This window comes from Ostrea edulis, chromosome 5 (assembly GCF_947568905.1).
Source record: "Ostrea edulis chromosome 5, xbOstEdul1.1, whole genome shotgun sequence".
In the NCBI taxonomy this organism is placed as follows: Eukaryota; Metazoa; Mollusca; class Bivalvia; order Ostreida; family Ostreidae; genus Ostrea; species Ostrea edulis.
This window is the reverse complement of record NC_079168.1, coordinates 6,866,434-6,889,319: the sequence shown is the minus strand read 5'-3', so window position 1 is coordinate 6,889,319 and position 22,886 is coordinate 6,866,434. Positions and strand designations below refer to the sequence as shown.

At 35.1% G+C, this 22,886-nt stretch overlaps 1 protein-coding gene across 2 annotated transcripts in view; it reads right to left on the bottom strand.

The window, feature by feature from the left end:
• Positions 1 to 22,886, bottom strand: part of LOC125650651 (G-protein coupled receptor GRL101-like) — a 57,711-nt gene that overhangs the window by 15,787 nt on the left and 19,038 nt on the right. For both annotated transcript variants that reach the window (XM_048879109.2, XM_048879108.2), the window contains exons 6-14: positions 18,031 to 18,147; positions 16,483 to 16,578; positions 8,046 to 8,162; positions 6,522 to 6,689; positions 4,346 to 4,486; positions 4,047 to 4,169; positions 2,384 to 2,500; positions 1,913 to 2,047; positions 352 to 474 (exon numbers count right to left, since the gene is read on the bottom strand). In XM_048879109.2, coding sequence (XP_048735066.1) covers positions 352 to 474; positions 1,913 to 2,047; positions 2,384 to 2,500; positions 4,047 to 4,169; positions 4,346 to 4,486; positions 6,522 to 6,689; positions 8,046 to 8,162; positions 16,483 to 16,578; positions 18,031 to 18,147 — 1,137 coding nt within the window. The remainder of the gene's footprint in view (positions 1 to 351; positions 475 to 1,912; positions 2,048 to 2,383; positions 2,501 to 4,046; positions 4,170 to 4,345; positions 4,487 to 6,521; positions 6,690 to 8,045; positions 8,163 to 16,482; positions 16,579 to 18,030; positions 18,148 to 22,886) is intronic.

Here is a 22,886-nt window from a genome sequence, read left to right as displayed (position 1 = left end):
TTTGAATAACTTAGTTGACTCTGATTTGTCGAGAAACATTTGATAAAAAAATACTATCGTCCATCAGTGTGATAAAACTTAGCAACGGTCAATATTACTTAACAACGGAGGTATTACATACTATGTTGATTGCGCAAAATTCATGCGCGTATAACTCTCCATCAAAAGCTTGCATGCTGTTTTGGTTTATAACTACTAACTAACATTGGAATTCGTACCTCCTCGAGAAACCATTTTAAGCTTGGCTTCTCGTTCGGTAGTGATTTTCTCTCGGGTTGACAATTTCCATTGTTGCCCTCCATTGCATGTAATATTTATATAATACGTAATGGGCATGCAATAATTACTCACGACAGCCGAGCTCGTCCCAGTAAGAGTTAAGTGGACAGTCGATATTGTGGTCACACACGGCCACCTCATCGATGCAGTAGGAATTCCGACACTTGAATTGACCCGACGAGCAGTTGGCTTTCTCTAGGACAGAAACATTCATTTAATATTACGCTGGAATTCTCATGAGCACAAATTGTGCTCCTTTGGTACTGACCTATTTTGATATTCTTCCGGTACAGAATTTATTGCAATCCTTCTATTTAAGAAGAAAAAATCTCTTGCTGTGGTCTTCAACTCGAAATTTAGATACATCGACGACATTTTATGTATAAAAGATACTCATTTTCATTAATATTTCGATTCGATACATTCCAGTGGACTCGAAATAAAATGCAATTCCACATCGACTTCATTCTTGGATATCTTAATGAACATAGATTTCAACGGCAAACTAACACTGAACTTTAAGACAGCTTCACCATTGTCAACTCCCATATTTATGTACATGTAACAATATTCCATTATCACCTGCATATGGTATTTATGTCTCTCAACTGATTCGATACGCTAGTTCTGCGTGTGATCAACTTTTAATTCGAGACAGGCTACTGACAAATAAGTAGATGTTATAAGGGTTTCAATAGTCTCGTTTAAGGTGGCTCATTACACTAAATTTTATTTACTGGCTCATCTAAGCACCTCGTTGAAGCATGCTTTCACCATCGAAAGAGTATTACAAGCTCTCAATTGCTTTAAATGATTTCTTTGAGATTTTTTCCGGAATGATAGAAAAGGTGATATGTAAATATCAGCGAAATTTAGACTCCAGCTCTCTTATTTGCAAACAATACACCTTTATATCATACCGGAAAAAATATAAAAAAAAAATCAAAATAATTGAGAGCTTGTATTACTCTTTCGGTGGTGAAATCAAACTTCATAAGAGGTGTTTTAACGCGCCATTAGATACATGTTTGGAGTAATGAGCTACCTTAAAGTCAGCATTTTGCAAATTCTGTGGTTGTGATAACGATCTAATTTGCAAATACAACCCATCATTGGGTTGGATTCCGTTTGACGTGTTTCATACCAATTGCTGGCCGCTCTTCGCACACTGATTAGGCCGTTCTTCACACACTGATTTTGAATATGGATTGCTCCGTTTACCCGATCAAGATATAGGGATCACGGTGGGTGTGACCGGTCGACAGGGGATGCTTACATCTCCTAGACACCTGATCCCATGTCTGGTGTGTCAAAGGGTCCGTATTTGCCTTACTTTTAATTTTGCATTCTTTATCAGAATTATGAGGTTGATCACAAGTTATCTTCACCTTTTCATGCATTCTGTATGCAAATGTAAACGTTTTTCAGTATGTACTTATATATGTATGTATGTAACTATGTTCATTTAGTCCTTATGTAAAACATGGGTGTTTTTAAAAGATGTAAAACATTTTAGCAACCTTCGAATTTGAAATAATTTTGTCTAATAGATATAAACGAAGTAAAACCCAATTTAAAAATTATTCTTGTATTGCCCATAAAGGGATTATAAAGAAATACAGAAATTACTGACTGCACTGGCTGAGGTAGAGATTGGATCCATCGGAACACCCCATTCGTTTGTTGGCGGGCTTATAGCAAATGTATTTGGAATCAATACATTGTCCATTATGGCATGTAAATTCGCTCTTGTTACAAGTACGGCGAACTGTCAAAGTGAAACACACGAACAAAGATCACATCTCGGATCACACCGAACAAGAATTAAAGGAAACAACAAGCTGTTCACGTTACCATTACCTCAAAAGCATTGCTGATGTAAATAATATTATCTAGTCTTTACTATAGCGGAGACAATTTAGATACATCGACGACATTTTATGTATAAAAGATACTCATTTTCATTAATACATTCCAGTGGACTCGAAATAAAATACAATTCCACATCGACTTCAATCTTATTAAAGCGTGTGCTTGCAGTTCATATGATCTAGCAAGAGAGACATTAATAGAATGAAAGCACGTTTTTTGTTCCATTTCTTACTGCATTCACTTTCATCCGATACATCTGGACAATCCCGGAAGAAGTCGCACCATTTCACTTCCGGAATACAAGGTCCGCTTTTACAGCGTCTGTGGCCTGGAGGACATTGGACTTGATCTGTCAATATAGAAAGGAACGGGACTGGATTTTGTATGTCTGTATACATCTTCACAAGCCAAGGGTTACTGATTCGTTACCTCCCACTAGCCCTAAACCAGTCATCAATCAAAACATGAGTTCAATGACGCAATGCGCTAAAATTAAATCAGTGAATGAGATTTCTTGTTTCAGATGCAAGTTTGGTAACAGCATAAACAGCAAGTGAAAACATGGCGTTTGTTGACGAAAATATTTTTATGCGGCTTAAAACCCTTTAAAGAAAATGAAGTTCCGAAAATCAATTGACGGTATTTGTCTAATGGTAACTGGACACAAATTCTACACCATGTTTCCGTCGACATGCGTGTTTAGTTTCGTACTCGACGGATTATGAAAGCCGACATCTGATTGGCTCCACGCTACAGGCTGCAAACACCAATCATATGCTCCATCTCGAACCCATGTTGTGAATGGTGACTGATGTCAAGGATAAGTGCGAGACCCTGACTTATGAGGTTGGTCTGTATAGAGATGGATAAAAAACAAGATGCCTATGGATCACAACGCTCACCTTTGTCGCTTTGGTCATGCTGTTAAACTTTAAAAGGCCTCTCTTTTTATTCCCATGAAAAATGTTCACCTCATATTATAACCTTACCCTGGCCCCATATGGTCATGACTTGAGGATGCTTGCATTATTCATATGACTAATCATGGTCCTGCTGTTCTTAAAGGGGATTTCAAAATTATATTTCCCTTATTTCCTTATATTGCCTTGCAAAGATTTATCCCCTATTGTGGCCCCAATCTACCCACCAGGACCTTGAATTGACTAAACTGAAATCTGCATTACCTGAAGATGATAGTCTATCTATTGCTGTAAATTACATTTCATTCCTATTATTTACGCGTAATTTTGCGAAACTTGTCATTCGCAAAAATTTAGTTATCGCTAATAAACTCTTAGATATAGAAGACGTAAGCAATGAATAAAATAATTCGCGAAACTTATATCTGGTGAATGAATACATTATAATGTTACATCCTCATGAAAATAAGGTCTCACGAATATAAAGTCTCACGAAATATATGTGATATAGTGTCTGGCAACATAAAAATTTTAAAAGATGATCAGTGGATAACATGTGCCAATAGAGAAATGATGGATTCTTGATGTGAAACTAGAAAGGGTGAGACAAATAGGGACCCTCATATGTCAATAAGGACAGGGTGGGAAAAGGACTGCAATAGACATTATTTGTCAACAATTGAAGGAATGAGAAAAATGACGAGAGGTGGTTGCAAATAAAAATTCAAAACAGCGATGGATTTCAAATTGAAGTGAAATCACGCAAAATGCATTTTTCTTTTACAGTGTATATAAATACTTATACATGTACAAAGTATCTGTTAAAATCATGTAAAATAAAGTTGCAAAAATAGAAATTCATAAAACAATATCCATGTTCCGAGGTATCTTGACCAGTGAACAACTAACTGCTAACATTAACTCAGCTTCATCTGCTATTTCAGAAGTGAATCATCCATTATATGTTTCACGTACCACATTCCTCCTCGTCCGAACCGTCATAGCAGTCCGCGCGTCCGTCACAGCGCAAGGAAGTGGCTATACATTGTCTGTTTTGACACTGGAACTCCCCCTGAGAGCAATTCCTAAAATACTTATCTGGAAATAATATGAATAGGTTTTACTTTCTATACATAGCTAACCATGAAAAACTATTTTTATGCTGAACATCGCAAGTTATCAAAAATATTTAAATAATGGCAATACGTGCATTGATTTAACAATACTTCAGTTTCCCTAAGGTTTCAAAAACAATCTTGTTATCGGTGTTTTACCACACAATTTTTGGTCCTCATCCTCGCCATTCTTACAGTCAATGAAATAATCACACATCGCTTTACGGGGGATGCAGCGCCCCTCAGGACAAGGGAAGTAACCCCGACCAAAGTCACTGCAATTTTTACCCGACATATTATCTGAAAGAAAACATTCTGGTGAAACAAAAAATAAGCGACAGACAAATAAATTGCAGTTCTGTTTGATATTTTTAGCGAAAGTTTTCGGCTATCAAAGAAAAGTGTTCAGTTTTTCACGCTCTGTGATAATGATCTCGCGTTTTTTTAATACTCTAAATATTCTTCTTTGCCAGATCACCGAAATTTTTTCCCCCTCCGTGAGTTAAACGGATTTGATAGTAGAACACCAAGAGACAGAGGGAAATGTGTCTTAAATCACGCTGCAACACCTAGCTTATCTGTTCGAAATTAAAAGATAATCGGCGCGAGAGGAATTAAACCTTTGTAAGGTTACAGCGTGCAAGAGTTGCACATGTATGAATATTTCAAAACATTCGATAACATCGTCAGATTGATGTAGAATTAAAAATGAAAATAAACATGCACTCGGCTTGTTGTTTTCTGAAGTGCTAAACTAATTTGTGACTCTTGAACGGAGAAGGTGAAATCTGTATGGTATGTCACTGGCAGGTGCCAAGAAAACATCGTGCCTGCTTTTTATGAACTTGATAAAAGCTGAAAATAATTCAATAAACGAAATCTGAAAACTCATTGTAAAAAGAATTGATGGACATGTTTTGTTTCCTTCAGTGCGACCCCTTCCTTGCCTCCTTCCTGATGTCGTATTCTTCTGTTGAATAGTTTACAGAGGGAACAATTTCTACATAAAATCGCTCTACTGGCACTACTCTCTCCTTAATCTACATCTCAGTAGCACGCTAATTAACAGACCTTCATTATTGTGCAAGTTGAAAAAAAAACACCACCAATTGCTCTATTTTATTTTTGCGCACATCGCAGGGTATTCATACGGATTTCCTCGAACAAATGTCAAGGTATATGTAAAATAGTGTTATCCAATTTGAACTAAATATATACCCTTTGTTTCTACAAACAAAAAACGGCTGAAAATTGACTTTCATATTATCCCGACAACAAACAGTAAGAAACAGGAAGTTATTTTCACACAAAGCAAAAGATTCGTCATCGGTAATAATGGTGTTTGCTGTATCTGTGTAATTAACATAGATTTGTAATGTTCTGTTCTTTCACCTACAAAATTTTGCTCTTGTCTCGTTTTTTATTATTTTCAATTTTCTTGCTTTGAATGTAAGATGAGATGAACTATCGATCTGACATGGAGTACATGTACCAGAGGGTTTTTCCACACACTTTGTGCGCTCAGTTGCAGAACTGTAGTTTTTGGGGTTAGGGGTTTTTGGGGTGAGATAGAACAGAGCTATAGACCCACTCTTATCTAACTTGTGCGTTTTCAGAACTTTAGAAATGCTGGGAGACATGTCTTGACACAAATATATTGGGAAAATACGTTTGAAAATGTTTGATATGATTTTGTTTCGGCGGTGTAAAATCTATGGATCTCTGGTCTATCCCAATATCTACCCAAATGAGCTGCAGTTATGCAGTTAGTTGTAAAATAACCATAATTTTGAACTTTTAGTTGGGTACATATTGTCTTGTATACATGTATATGCTCTAAATTTAGTGTTTTAAATCACCGGAATACTTGCATAAATAATATCTGTAAATGGAGATACACGACAAGCAATGAATGCCAGAGGCCCATTTTACCAAACGTCATACGACCAAAAATAATATCTGTAATATATTTCATGATGTACATGTACTTTTTTGCAAAAATATAGAACAATTTGTTCAATTAGAATTACTGATCTTAGTCGTAAGACCCTTTCTAGAACATGTCTCTGGATATCTTCTAAGACTACCAGATATACATGTGGATTTTTAGCAAGACACAAATTTAGTGATTTTTCCATGAAAATCGGTATATACATGTATATGTATTTAGCGAAAGCTAGAATTACCGACTTTATAGTTCCAGGAAAGATACCTATTACCTCCGATATGGAATAAATTGTTAGCGATATTCAATTTTAGTGATCCCATTACTCTCGCTAAAAATGCCAAAATAAAATCCTCGCTAAAAATTGTGCTTATACGGCATTTCACTCACAGCTGGCCTGTAGCGAGTAGAGACATGACATCTCGTCCGAGCCCTTCTCGTTGTTGTAACAGTCATTGTGCCCGTCACAGAGGTACTGGTTGTCGATACATCTCTCTATGTTCAGTTCATACAGGGATTTACACGTGAACGAGTCTCCAGCAGAACACACCGAGGGTCCTAACACACAACAGAAAAAATAAAAACAACGAATAATTTCATACAAATACATGTAGTACTTACCATTTATTTACCTTCAAATCTATTTTCACTTTGTACCATGAAAAGGTGAAGGTAAGAACAGTGATCAATATCTTAACTCCTATAAGGAATACAAAATTAAGAATTGGGCAAAGACGGACCTCTGGATATACCAGACATACAGAGACATTGTGTAAATTAAAGTAAAGCACAACATACATGTATGCCACTCAGTATCACCAAGACTTCAATGGTGGAAGACTTACACCAGGGGACCGTTTTACAAAACAACTTACGACAAAGTCGCAAGTCTTAAATTGTATTACACAGTTATTAGTTTAAATGAAGGAATTGAAACGTTTCTGAAACTTTGTTTTCACTATTTTAGAACGGAGTGAATCATCTTTCAATAAACGGGAGAATTCCAGTATGTAAAATTGGTCGTAAGTCGTAAGTTCTTTTGTAAAATGCACTCCAGAACCACAGGTCTTTGATCATTATGGCAGACTTTCAGTAAAAATATGTGAAGCAGGGTTTTTTTTTTTGCGGTTGTGGTTAATTGATTTAATGCAGTTGGGATACTTTAGATCTTCTCAAAGCTCAAGAAGAATTCATGATGCATTGGTCTTAAACAATTCCCATTTTCTACAATGCTAGACTAGTTCTTAACACTGTGAAAGGTGAAAATAACGAACAATGATCAATCTCATAACTCCTATAAGCAATACAAAATAGAGAGTTGGGCAAACACGGACCCCTGGACGCACCAGAGGTGGAATCAGGTGCCTAGGAGGAGTAAGCATCCCCTGTCGACCTAACAATACTCTTTAACACGCATCACTGTTCCTAATCACCATCTTTTCATTGTAACAATTCATGATAAATGAAACAATACTCCTTAAAGGGACATGGACACGATTTGAGCTGATAATTTTCAAATTTTAGTTTTCCATTTTTAATGTTTAACTAAGGTATTTCTAATGGTCAGCAAAAATTGGAATGTCAGTTGTCGAGGTACATGGGAGATACAGATCTCACAATTGTTTGTGATGTAAACAAGGCGCGTGTCATGTGTTTGTCTACATATTAGGTTAAATGTACTAGTAAAAGTTTCGTTTAAAACAGATTTTTGTTTTCAATTTACAAGTTAATGCGAAACACAATTAAATAGTTTCTAGTGTTTGGCACATCTCATTTTGTTTTAAACATGCTATTTTCTAATTTTGTTTTAAAAATGCTATTTTCTAATTTTGTTTTAAACATGTTATTTTCTAATTTTGTTTTAAACGTGCTATTTTATATTAAGCAATCTATATGTAAACCACATGCCCATACCACAGCCCATCTCATCTTCACAGTTCTCCCCGCAATCACAAAACCAGTCACAGCGATTGGCCATTCCTAAACACCGCCCATTATTACACCGGAAACCATTCCGACATGACGTTGTACCTGAAACAATCGTTAAAAACACAATTATTCAAGTATTATCTATCAAATGACTGAAGAATGTTAACAGTTTCGGCTATTTACGCAAAAATTCGTCATGTTGTCAATTTTTACTGCCACCAAGCAAGTTCAAAAGCCTTATCTATCATTCGGGTATGATATAAATTAAGCATAAGAGTTAATAATTGAAATTCATTTCAAAAACATTTATCAATGCCACGTTATATTTCATAAAACTGATGTGCAGACTTTGACGATGACAGAAGATTCTTCGATGACTTTTCTGTTCGGAAACACATCGAGCTACAAACTCATACGTTTTCATATCAATATCATGATTTCAGGAAGTGTTGCTAAATAAATACTGTAAACGATGGAGAAAAGTTCCTTCACAAGCCTCTGCTACGCACATTAACAACCATTAAATCTTAGTAATTTCTCCAGTCCGGCAGTACGATTAATTAAATACCACCTCCCGTCCCCGATTCTCACAAATGTGAATTTCAATTAACATCTCTCTGTGTATACACTTTGGAGTGTCAATCAATGATATTCATGGGTTTTGTTTTTCATTGAGACTGTACAGGTCAGGAATGGATTAATGTTATTCATTTTAACGTACAGTATATAATGGGAGGAACGTATTTCTATATGCAAGTTTGCAGTTTTTCAAACGGAGTTGGATTTTTATTCTAAATGAAATTTGTACATATTTTAGATTAATTTACCATTTTTGTAAGAATTTGATACCATTTGGAATAGATGGAACCAAATCTTTTCATAGCTTAATTTTATCCCCTTCTCTCTCTCCCTCTTTCTAAAGTAATTTTGAAAATAAATCTACATAATATTATGAAGATCTATACTGTGAAATGTATATAGAATGTCTATCACAATTGAAAAAAAAAAGATTTTGAATTTACACACTTACACGCAAGCGCAGTGTCTGCAGTATTAGTGCATCACAGGAAACAGACCCTGACAGTTGATGTGTAGTACAATATACTTCATCTATTTCAAAGAATAAGATTCTTATGTGGATAACAAGTGCGCCTTTTGAGACAATATCGTTGCAGTGCTCTTGCTTTGTGAACAGACCGAATATTTGATAGATGTTCTCCGTTTGGCGTTAGGTCAATCACAATGCTTTTAGGATTGCAATGTTCGGTTCCTTGTAATCGTTTTGTGTTAAAAGCCACTTTGAGATCTTATGACATTAATATGGTTGTGAAGAAAGATTTATTATATCATTTGGTGTCTGAATTAATCGAAAACAACATTGACATGAAAAATTTCATTGAAACTTTTATTAAGTGCCCTAGTCGTAAGAATAAGTCTGTAGAATATAGATTAAGAGGCATTAACGGGAATTTTTTATTATGATTACTTTAGACGAAATCTCATCAACTTAGTATTCTAGCTTAAAAACTAAATTAACCAATGTGATATTAAACACACACACACTCTCTCTCCCTTTCTCGCTCGTGCTTTATTCAAGGAATTGTTCAGTTGTTGCTCTCTGTGATACTCGATCGATGTATGAAGTAAAGACGTATATTCCCACCCTCTGCACAGTTTGCAACGATTGGATATGAAATGACGATATTGGACACTATACACTTTACTATTTTTCAGATCGTTGCTAACATCATGCATACGTTGATCGTTCTAACGTATTATTTTAATTTTACATGTATTGTCTAAGTCAATCACACGCTTTATATTCATTGTTTTAATTTCACATGTATTGTCTATGTCAATCACACGCTTTATACAATGTATCTATTGTTTTAATATAACATGTATTATCTCTGTCAATCACACGCTTTATACATTGTATCTATTGTTTTAATATTACATGTATTGTCTCTGTCAATCACACGCTTTATATCTATTGTTTTAATTTGACATCCATTGTATCTGTCAATCACACGCTTTATATCTATTGTTGTAATTTTACATGTATTATCTCTGTCAATCAAACGCTTTAAATATCTATTGTTTTAATTTTACATGAAATGTCTCTGTCAATCACACGCTTTATATAAATTGTCTTAATTTTACATGTATTATCTCTGTCAATCACACGCTTGATATCTATTGTTTTAATTTTACATATATTATCTCTGTCAATCAAACGCTTTATACAATGTATCTATTGTTTTAATATTACATGTATTGTCTCTGTTAATCACACGCTTTATATCTATTTTTTTAATATTACATGTATTGTCTCTGTCAATCACACGTTTTATACAATGTATCTATTGTTTTAATTTTACATGAAATGTCTCTGTCAATCACACGCTTTATATCTATTGTTTTAATTTTACATGCATTGTCTGTCAATCACACTCTTTATCTTGTCTGTGTTTTATTCATGTTGTCTCTTCCTGGCCTTTCATTGGAAATAAAGAATCTGTATCTGCAACTCTCTTGCTATAACCCAGTCACAACCCGAGACAAGCACGGTGACTCGGTGGTTTGAACGTTCGTTTCCTGACCGGGAAAGAGGTGGTCGGTTCGAACTCCGCTGGTACTGTAAAAATGGTAGAGACCCCTCCCCCGCCAAACTCTGACATTTAGAAGTGAGAGTCGCTGGTCTTTCGGATGAATCCTAACAAAGCAAGGTCCCGTGTCACGTCAGCCGTTGGTACGGTAAAGAACCTTCAATGCTATGACCTTGAGCGTTATGAATTTCTCGGGGGAGGGGGGACTTGGATCAAAACTTGGGCTTTAGTCTGCGAATTCACTCAAATTTTGACTATTGGAAACTTTTCCGGTAAAATTCCTAACCATTACAAATTTTTTTCTTGACTCTATCAAGCGTAATGATCAATTTTTAAATAATTAATTATGCATCAAGCGAATAAAGATTTACGGTAATACGAAAATGCATGAGAAAATAAAGCATTAGTGGTGTTACCATGAAATATGAAGATAACGAGCAGCGATCAATCCCACAAAACAGAGAGCCGGGGAAATACGGACCTCCGGACACACCAGAGAGGGGACCAGGCGCCCAGGAGGAGCAATCATCCCTCACCGACCTGCCTCACCTTCCGCGAGCCCCACGCCCCGATCAGGCAAACGGAGCAACCCGTAGCCAAAACCAGTGCGCCAAGATCGACCCAACCATGATATAAAACATTGAATGGTAGAGGAAAAACCAAATAACCTTTAATCTGAATATCAGAAAACATCAATGATTTCACCTTTCATAATATACTTTTCATTTTACGTAGATATATGAGCCCATGCAATTATATTCTGTCGTGTGCGTCGTTACGTGTGTGACGGAATGTGACTGCAGATCTATAGCTCTTTGGAAAATTATCGGTGCAAACCAATGTTTGTCCCAAGATTTTCCCAGAGAGCTACAGATCTGCATCTAGACTCCTTCAGTCTAATCTTCCATACACACATGCACTTCTAGACGGTGACCACGCCGGGTTCTATGTGATGTCTTAAAGACTAAATTAGATATAACAAGAAAACAGACGGGGAAAAAACTGACTTAACACCGGCACTGGTTTAAAAGTATCGTATTTAATTGGGTATCAATTTTAACGAACAAAAACACAAAATTCAGTTACGATTAAGTTCCAATGAACAATTTTCACCCGCGTAAATTGACCTAGCGTATCTGGAAGCTGCGATAAAGATCCTCTATATATCCGTGAGGCGACAGGTGCCCAAATGTAATCCGCTAAAATGGACAAGTAAACTACACAAAATTGTTCTTGGAAACTCATGATTAATAGAGACTACTGCAAGTTTGACAGATTTGTAGACACAATGTCCAGATAAGAGGAAAGGCATATGCTCCGCCAGTGACAGGATGACATGCAAAATAGCATCGACAGCGAACGAATTCCGTCCGGTGCGAAGGTCGCGATTTAGATCAGTTCTTCTGTGGTACGACCAACTCTAAAAGTTAAATCCATTCAAACCACTTATACCGTACCCTGCGGAAAATTTAGCGATCTTTGACATTCATACAAATCCGATTGATGAAAGCCTCTCCAAAATCAGAAAATTATATGAAGTTTATGCTTTTACAATTACATTTATTCATAAATCAGGTTTTATTAGTGTTATGTTAACTTAAGTAAATTTTCATTCTATATACATGTACCTCCATAAAATACCCCAAAATTTTCATTATGTTAATGCCTCCCTAAAATTACCCCATATTTTCATTATTTATGTACCTCCCCAAAATTACCCCATATTTTCATAAATTATATACCTCCATAAAATTACCCAATTTTTTCATTATGAATACTGTAGATTCCTTATTTTACGCGAGTACTTATTATCGCGAAATTACTCATTGACGTCAAATTGCGAGAAAATAAATTCGCGAGTGCTCTGTTGATCAAATGTTTTTGCATGTATTTTAGCAGTATGAAAATAAAAGCGGGAAATATTTTTTCGCGAGTGATGTTTCTCGTGAAATTGCACGATAATAAATTCCTCGCGTATATCTAGGAATTTACAGTATACCTCCATCAAATTACCCCATATTTTCATTATGTATACACGGTTATCTCCATAAAATTACCCTATATTTTCATTTTATATATCTCCATAAAACTACCCCATGTTTTAACCATTTATATACCTAAATAACAGACACAACCTACACCTCTCCTACTCACATAAGTCTTTCCTCTGCAGTTAAGCAGGTATCATTTAAATATAAGTATTACCGTCATCCAACGAGACTTTCAGAAACGTTTCGTTGGATTCTTGTAACCCAGAATCAGTGAAATTATTTCTTCCGTTTACTTGGAATGTGACGTAAAACTTGTATCACCATGCACTTCATACACATCCATTTGATGATATTTTCAAGTTTCTTCTTCGGCCATAAAATGATGTTACATTCAAAGCACTTAAAAGTGAACAAAAAATAAAGAAAATATAAACAGTTAGCAACATCTTTGTCAATTTTAAGAAATGAATATTTTGGCGATGAACCGCTTAACAACACCGCCCCGGGTTTATTAAATTGAATTTTATATAATTGATACGGAGTTTAAGCAACCACAGACACACACATATCTCTTTAACTTCCTTTGTGCTAAAAATCATAAATCTATTTTGAAAATGCGATGGAACAATTTTCTTAATCATAGAAACGTGAAACTTAAAATTCATCAATTTGTTAGCAAAGATAAAAACCCGGGATTGTCCATTCCTATACATTAAGAACAAAATATCAGGCGATTGTTAGATTTTTTTTAAAAAATCAACTCGTTTGAATTTAAAAAAAAAAAAAAAAAAAAGCAACTAAAGGAATTATTTTTATCAATGAATCATGGATTGCAGAAATCAATATTGAAACATACATGTATATACCGAACATACACTATAGTAAATCAAATTATAGACACGTCACTTTAAAAAGCATTGTATGTGATATAGTAGTGTGCAAACTTTTATCATAAAAACATCGAAGTATAGTAAGTTTGTTTAAGTAATTATATTGTGTATAACTACAATATACTTCAGTACATCACATTTTGTTTTTAAATTCAGTGAAAGGAATGATTTTGTCGATCTCTGATATATCGCTAATCCACGCTGTACCGAGAACGACTGGTACAACCTTGTGTTTTATCATGCGAGTTTAAATATACATTTTTGTTCATTTATTTTTATTTCAAAAGCGTAATAAAAATCATCATAAATAGCTACTTCACGACTGGAATCATATTTCTCATTTCGGCGTTTGTTGATTTATCATTCCAGTTTTCCATTTAGAATGAATGGAAAATTAATGTACAGACTTTCCACCAACACGCTTTTCTTGTAAAACCTTTAATAACCTGCATGTATTTGCGGCGGCGGGGGTAAAAAGCGGTTGTTGCCCATAATTCTTCAGGCGATGTGCAAAATATTCAAAGTCAATACTGGTAAAATGGAAAATTGAAAATAATATCGCGTCAACCGATTCAGTGTAAAAAAAAAAAAAATATGACTGCGTGATAATTCTCTTCTTTAATGAACTCCTCCGCAGCATTCACAGAAATTTGACACAACATAGTTTGTCAAAAATACACTATATTAATTCATCCACTCAAAAGAGACAAACTCATTTGAGTGCACTAATTACACCATCTTTTCTTCGTTCCGAAATTCCAATATCTTCATACCTTGATGGTACATTACACAACTCATTAACTCAACATACAAGACTATGTATATAGTTAGAGTTAAATGTAAAAGTTTTAAGAAATCGCATTCGTTTTTGTTTTTACTTAAAAATTCTAAATCTACTTCTGTATTTTTGACGGTGTGTTTTGTAACCGAAGAAGTGCACAGAATGACTCTATATTTAGCACTAACTTAAAGTTCAAAGCATGAGTCTATATCTAGCAGCACTACAAGTCTATATCTAGCAGCACTACAAGTCTATATATAGCAGCACTACAAGTCTATATCTAGCAGTACTACAAGTCTAAATCTAGCAGTACTACAAGTCTAAATCTAGCAGTACTACAAGTCTAAATCTAGCAGTACTACAGTCTAAATCTAGCAGTACTACAAGTCTAAATCTAGCAGCACTACAAGTCTAAATCTAGCAGCACTACAAGTCTATATCTAGCAGTACTACAAGTCTATATATAGCAGCACTACAAGTCTATATCTAGCAGTACTACAAGTCTATATATAGCAGTACTACAAGTCTATATCTAGCAGTACTACAAGTCTAAATCTAGCAGTACTACAAGTCTATATATAGCAGTACTACAAGTCTATATCTAGCAGTACTACAAGTCTAAATCTAGCAGTACTACAAGTCTAAATCTAGCAGTACTACAAGTCTATATCTAGCAGTACTACAAGTCTAAATCTAGCAGTACTACAAGTCTATATATAGCAGTACTACAAGTCTATATCTAGCAGTACTACAAGTCTAAATCTAGCAGTACTACGAGTCTATATCTAGCAGTACTACAAGTCTAAATCTAGCAGCACTACAAATCTATATCTAGCAGAACTACAAGTCTATATCTAGCAGTACTACAAGTCTATATCTAGCAGTACTACAAATCTATATCTAGCAGTACTACAAGTCTAAATCTAGCAGTACTTCAAATCTATATCTAGCAGTACTACAAGTCTAAATCTAGCAGTACTACAAGTCTATATCTAGCAGTACTACAAGTCTAAATCTAGCAGTACTACAAGTCTAAATCTAGCAGTACTACAAGTCTATATCTAGCAGTACTACAAATCTAAATCTAGCAGTACTACAAGTCTATATCTAGCAGTACTACAAGTCTATATCTAGCAGTACTACAAGTCTAAATCTAGCAGTACTACAAGTCTAAATCTAACAGTACTACAAGTCAAAATCTAGCAGTACTACAAGTCTATATCTAGCAGAACTACAAGTCTAAATCTAACACACACTAAGCTACGCTGGTGTCAATTGTACGATGGTACATTCCCAATAACAATATGATGACATTTGAATCCTTTTAATCATAAGCTTTAATCTCAGCTTCAATATCATCATATTGTTATTGGGGACATCATATTGTCATTGGGGATGTACCATTGTCTCCTTGATTTTAATCATAAATTCATCTTGAAATTCGAAACGGTAGATGTGTTTGGTTTATAAGAGTAAATGTATTATTCACAACAATTCCTTCCCACACAAGAAAATATATTGGTTGTGATCGACATTAGGAGTAAGGATTTAAATTCAGAAACTTACGAAAGCGGACAAGTATCGACAAAAATTTCTCGCACTACCTCGTTATCAAGAGAAATTAACACTTCATGATTTTACGAAAAAAAAAGATACCGAGATTCCGTGAAGAAATCTCGACAATTGAGAAAACGGTTGGATAGAAATAGTGAGATCCACTACATGTCCAGCCGTACCACTTTGCATCTAGCCAATGACTTTGTAAATGTAATAAAGATACATTGTACATTACAATATGCGACTTTAATGTGTGCCTAATAAAATCTGAAGCCCATTCCGTTTTCCGGATTTGAAAGATGCTCGACATGTAATGCTTCTTCTGTACATGTACTGTTTTTGTGTGTTTCTAAGTCTCTAAACAGACTACTCACATCTGTACAGGTACTGTTTTTGTGTGTTTCTAAGTCTCTAAACAGGCTACTCACATTTGTACATGTACTGTGTTTGTGTGTTTCTAAGTCTCTAAACAGACTACTCACATCTGTGCAGGTACTGTTTTTGAGTGTTTCTAAGTCTCTAAACAGACTACTCACATCTGTACATGTACTGTTTTTGAGTGTTTCTAAGTCTCTAATTAGAAGTCCTACTCACAGTTGGATTCGTCTGATTGGTCCTCACAGTCCACAAAGCCGTCACAGACACTACTCTGGTACCTATAGAACCCCGAGCCACACCGGTGATATCGATCTACAAAACAGACTATCCACCTGTGATACATGTAAAAAAAACAAAAACAAAAAAAACAGCTACTGTCATCAATTATCTTAATTATAGGTAGTCTTAAAATGAGAACAGTGTATTTAACCTATCATTGGGTCAAATGCTGTCTGACGTGTTTCATACCGATTGTTAGGCCGTTCTTGGTACACTGATTCTGACTGTAGGTTACTCTGTTTACCAGATCAAGATATAGGGCTCACGGCGGGTGTGACCTGACCGGTCAACAGGACATTCTTACTCCTCCTAGTCCCAGTAGGCACCGGATTCCACCTCTGGTATATCCAGGGGTCCGTGTTTGTGCCCTATCTTAATTTTGTATAACTTGTGGGCGTTATGAGATTTATCACTGGTGTATCTTCACCATGTCATATGAAACACCCTTGACTTTCACTTTTATGATGCTTTGAGAAGGAACAATCACTATGTTAAATTTCTTAAGTTTGACGCAGCGCCGAGATTGAGAATTGAACCCGAGACTTCCGATTACAGATCACTTTAAAGTAGCGAACGTTATATTTCACGAGAAGAGTCTTAATGACCATGTGACGATAACGAACAGTGATCAATATTATTAATCCAGGTACTTAGGAGGAGTAAGCATACCCTGTTGACCGGTCACACCCGCCATGAACCCTATATCTTGATCAGATAAAAGGAGTAATCTGTAGTCAAATCAGTATGTAAAGAACGGCCCAACAACTGGTATGAAACACGTCAGACAGTATACAACCCTTAATAAATTATGAATAAGCATATCATCTCTGACTTTAAAAAGGCAACAATTCATAATGAATATAAGATTAAGCAAATTATTCGATCTTAGTATTAGTTGTAGAACCTTACAAGACCAGTTTCCTGACTTAAGGATTCTTTTATATGGCCTGTACTGTTTTGTGGATGACGATATCAAATATCAAGATCACCAGTTAGTATTTTGTTATAGTTTCATGGGTGGTCTATGTAATATGGGTTAAACCTTGCGAATGAAACTATCTGCACTTTTGCAACATGCAAGTGTTGCTGGAAGAATAGGAATACAACAAGGATGACTCCCATTTGTTTTTACGTCAAAGGTCGCCAGTTCATTTCTTAATTTTTTTCTAAAGTATTGTTTTTTGCGGAAGGAAAACCATAACTTCAAAAAGGGGATATCAGTTCAGAAAATATGCTTTTGGAAGCTATTGCTTGAAGACCTTCCAACACATGATATTGGTATCCTTACAACACATAAAATACTGGTACCCTTACAACACATAAAATACTGGTACCCTTACAACACATAAAATACTGGTACTCTTACAACACATATAATACTGGTACCCTTACAACACATATAATACTGGTACCCTTATAACAATGGTACCCTTACAACACGTATAATACTGGTACCATTACAACACATAATACTGGTACCCTTACCGCAGTTTTCTTCGTCACTTCCATCAAAACAGTCTTTGTATCCATCACAGAGTAGATCCAGGTTGACGCACTGTTTATTCCGACATTCGAACTGGGTGGCGTAACATTCAGGGTACGCTGTAAGATATGTAGCTTGTACAAGTTTCGGAATAAATCATCAGTCATAAAAGAACAATATAAAGTTAGGATTAATACCCTGTGTCTTATAACGTGAAATATCATTCATATCATATGTATCATAACAATACCTGTGTCTCGTAACATGAAGAAGTTATCATTTATGTCACGAAGGATGAAGATAACGAACAGTGATTAATCTCATAACTCCTATAAGGAATACAAAGTAAAGAGTTGGACAAAAACGCGGACCCTGGATATACCAGAGGTGGGATCAGGTGCCTAGGAGGAGTAAGCATCCCCTGTCGACCGGTTACACCCGCCGTGAGCCCCATATCCCGATCAGGTAAACGGAGTTGTCCGCAGTGTCAGGGTTAAGGTTATCATGTGTCTCCTATCAATACCCCGTATCTCAGAACATGCAGTTATCATTAATACTATACCCGATGTCTCTTTCAATTCTATAAGCATTTCTTATTGGGTAAAAGGAATAAGACAAGGTACAGAAACTTTATTTAGAATAGAGATCCCTGACATTTTGACTTGTTTAGATATGTATGTCATATCACGGGTGTCGTTCTGTGGTGTTTAAAGTCTTAAAGTGTCACAAAAATAATCATTGTAAAATCTCACTCGTATTTTGATTTATGAAAGAAATTTTCAAGATTGAGCCTTTCAGTGCGAAATTGATGCTTTCTTCATTTGTCATGTTAACAAACGTCGTTACATACATGTATATGTGATATATGCGATATTCAGTTTGATTCGTTCCGTGATAAAGTGTAAACCAATCAGCTAGTAGCTTTCATCAGTCCACATAAAGGCAGATAATTTGTCCGACGTAACAAAACATGGCTAAATGCTGGTGACGAGGTTTGCAGATTTCGGCGTGTGATACTTGGTGAAAGCTTTCTTTTTACTTTATCAAGCCAATCGCATTATAAACGGAGATACTTTATTGGGTGGTTTATTATAATTACAAAATAACGACCTGTTTTTTAGTATAACATCACAACTTGTCAAGGATATGCGTTTCGGAGATGGATCAGTTCATGATACAGGCAGCCTATTTTTGCATGTTTCATAGATTAATTTTATTAGCGACACTAAACCCGAAAGGAATAACACAAAAATGTAATTAGATACGATAAACTTCTACTACATTTGTGTTGATAACAAACGATTTGTAAGAGTACCAGTTAATGGCATTTTAAAACGTGAACATCTGTAACACTTGTGGAGAGTAAGGGCATATAACTATATTCGTCGTGTACTGACCGATGCAAGACCCATTCAATCCGATAAGAAATGTATCCCCTTAATTGACTCTAAGTAAGTAACTGGGAGATTAAATGCTTCGATTCGACCGCCATAATACGGTTGTATTATTGAACGTGTGGTAAGAATAAGACAACGTGTTGTTAATTGCTAAATTTCACAAGATCACAAAAGGAGTTGCGGAAATTAATGTTGATGTAAGTTGTAATAATCCCTCTTCTAATTAAAAGGATTTATTGTATTCGTGTAAATTAGCAAGTCAATCGTCACTTAGCTGAGAAATTGGTTGATTTATTGAGAGGAAAAGGATATCGACCATTTCCATTAGCAAGTATAGACCGCTAGCAGTTTATCAAAGTGAACTCATTCGATTTTATTATCGATCAGTAAATAAAATTGGATGAAATGATTTTTCTGTTTTGAAGGTTTCCTACAACTGCGCTGTTTTGAAGCTTTGTTTTTCTGTGAAACATTTTACTGAACGAGGAAATCATGGATGGCATTTATTCATATTGCCACATTGTGAATGTGTGGCTCCTCTGAGACATTGCTTGTGATATTTTGTTTACTTAGTAAAAGAAAATGTCTTTAATAATGGTATGATGGGGATTTGGTTTCAGCGAACCTTCTCCTCCAGGGGTCATTCTGTTTTGTCACAACCAAAAATAATAGCAATGTTTAATTGCCATTTTATCGCATTTTTGTGTTAACCATTTTTATGATATCTCCCAGAGATATATAACACGATTTTTTTCTCACAGCTGCATGAGAAAATGAATGTATCCGTAAACTTTAAATTAACAACATCAATATGTTATTTAAAGTCCCTTACTCCTTTTACAGTTATTTCTGTATACTGAAGGGTATAAGAATGCAATCCAATACAATTTATATGATAGAAAAATACACTACAGAAAAATAGACAAAGAATTCACACGTTCATATCTTTACGAACACCCCTGACGTGTATGCATGCTTTACTGTAGTTCTCTCTGGCAACTTTCAATGAGCATGATTAGGTTGTTCGGAATACACAGAGACTTAAAAATACGTTTTAAGTCGGATATATATTTCTATACTATTGCGAAAGTTTAGAAACGAAATAGATAAAACAAAACCATTTGAATGTGATACTTATGAAGTGTGTAGTTCAATAACAAAATAAACAAAAGATAGACCAAAGGTTTGGTGTTAACCAAACCTCAAACTAGAAGGACAAGTAAAAAAATCAATTAGGTGGTCGAAATAAATTCTACGTTTTAGGAAGATACATGTAGCTCCTCAGCTTTAGAGCATAACTGCTCAGGATGCTATAACTCTGTATAATGGTTCAATACTTATACTATTGGTCCAAATATAGTATATATTTACTGCCTGATCAGTTGATCTAATTTTGAAAAGGTTGGAAAGGACTCCATTTTCTGGCGGAAGGGATTATTTTAAGAAAAAAGATCTTTTGCACGATTTTACAGGTTTTGTTTCGTCCTACACATCGTCAATAATCATACCCCAGGCCGTGAATTTTAATTTTGTAATTCATGATACATGTACAGTGTAATAGATACTTTGATCTAATTCAAATATTGTAAATTCATGAACTTGGTTGGTATGGGTTTTTTTTTAAACAGAACACTGATTCTTAAAACATGTACATGTATATTGATTTACCTGAAATTTTGTATGAAAATTCAGCATTTTCGTCAATAATTCAAAATATGTGATCTATAACCCCCACTTTCTTTAGTTCCATCTTAAATTTTAAGGCAAGATCTTGTGATTTATGTGCAATTAAAAAAAAATCACACTACTCCTAGTATGTTCTCTCGAACTCTCAAATTCCATTTGATGTATTTTTCCGTTAAGTGCAAAAAGGCCTATACTTTTGCTATATTTCGAAGACGTGTGCATATTTATTTGATATAATGAGTAATTTATTTTGCTTGTGCTGTGTAGAAAAATCGAGTTTATGTGAATAAATCATGTAAAATTTGAAGTGGAAAAAGGTCAAGTTTAACACACTGCAGCTCTATAACAAGCATTTTTCTTTTTAATTTCATATATAGAAATCAATGATATACTTTCCAAAATATTTACAATGCTACAAAAATCAGGTGCGAACTTCTTGAAGTCGGATATATATTTCTATACTTTTGCAAAAGATTAGAAATAAAATAGATAAAACAAAAACATTTGAATGAAATACTTATGAAGTGTGTAGTTCAATACCAAAATGAACACACACACACAAAAAAATGCACCAAAGGTTTGGTGTTAATCAAACCTCAAACTAGAATGACAAGTAAAGAATTCAGACCTCTTATCTAATACTTTGTATTTCATTTCCACACCTGTATTAATCAGAAAAAATGATCGGGATTTACCATAAATTTCAGAGGTTGTTTTTTCTATATATTTGGCCAACTTTCATAAAAGGTTGCTTTAGTGTAAAAATCTCGTATCAATATAAATTGTAATTATCCGAAACCCGTCTTTGAAAAATACTATCTCCGTCTCTGAATTTTCATCGAAATTAGAGTACAATTATCTACCCAAAACATGGCAATTATATTTAATCATCAAATTAATCATCCCTTTGGGGGGACTAGCCTATATTGTGTAATATATATCAACTATTAATCTAGCTACGGAAACGATATTTTTCATAAATGTCTCAAATTACCTACAGGACTTTCTAAAAGTCAGTGGGTAACAAAGCTCACCTGAGTATTATATAATATAAAGAAATTGGGTGCTTCATGCTGATACCGAGAATTGAATGTCCCATTCTTGTGATCAAGTGTGACAATTATTGTGGTATATATAGCGCTAAAGCTTTACTAAACGTCTTCGTGTTTTCCCTTTTTACCTATAACGGGCGGTCCTTAGGATGAGACCGCAAAAAACCGAGGCCCCGTGTCACAGCAGATGTGGCACGTAAAAGACCCCTCCCTGCTCAAAGTCGGTATAAGTCTAAATTTTGTAGCCCTTCACCGGCAATGGTGACGTCTTAATTAGCAGCAATAATGTAGCTCTATTCGATTTTTTTTATTCTGATGTTTTCGGGATAGGGTTACAATTCCATAGGATTTCCGTAATGGTGCAAAATAATTTTATGAATAACCGATAATAAGCTCCGTGTATTAGTCCCAAATGTTGTTTACACCAAAAGGAGTACCAACTTTGTGCTTGGGCATGTATAATAAAGGTGTTTTTCATTAAAAACCATGCAAAATTCTTCGTCTGCTCCGCCATGTTTGTTATCGCGAGATCTCGTAGGTGGATCTACTGAAAAACCTAAACATTGACAATCAGCGCTAAAATGTAGTCACTCGAGCCACTCGGACAAAAAAGGAAAATCATATGGTTGCAAAAAGAATTTACACTCTGCTGTTCGTTTTTAACTTGATATTAAATATAATCCTAGTATTTAATACCGATGAAATAGCTTTCTCCTCCGTAAT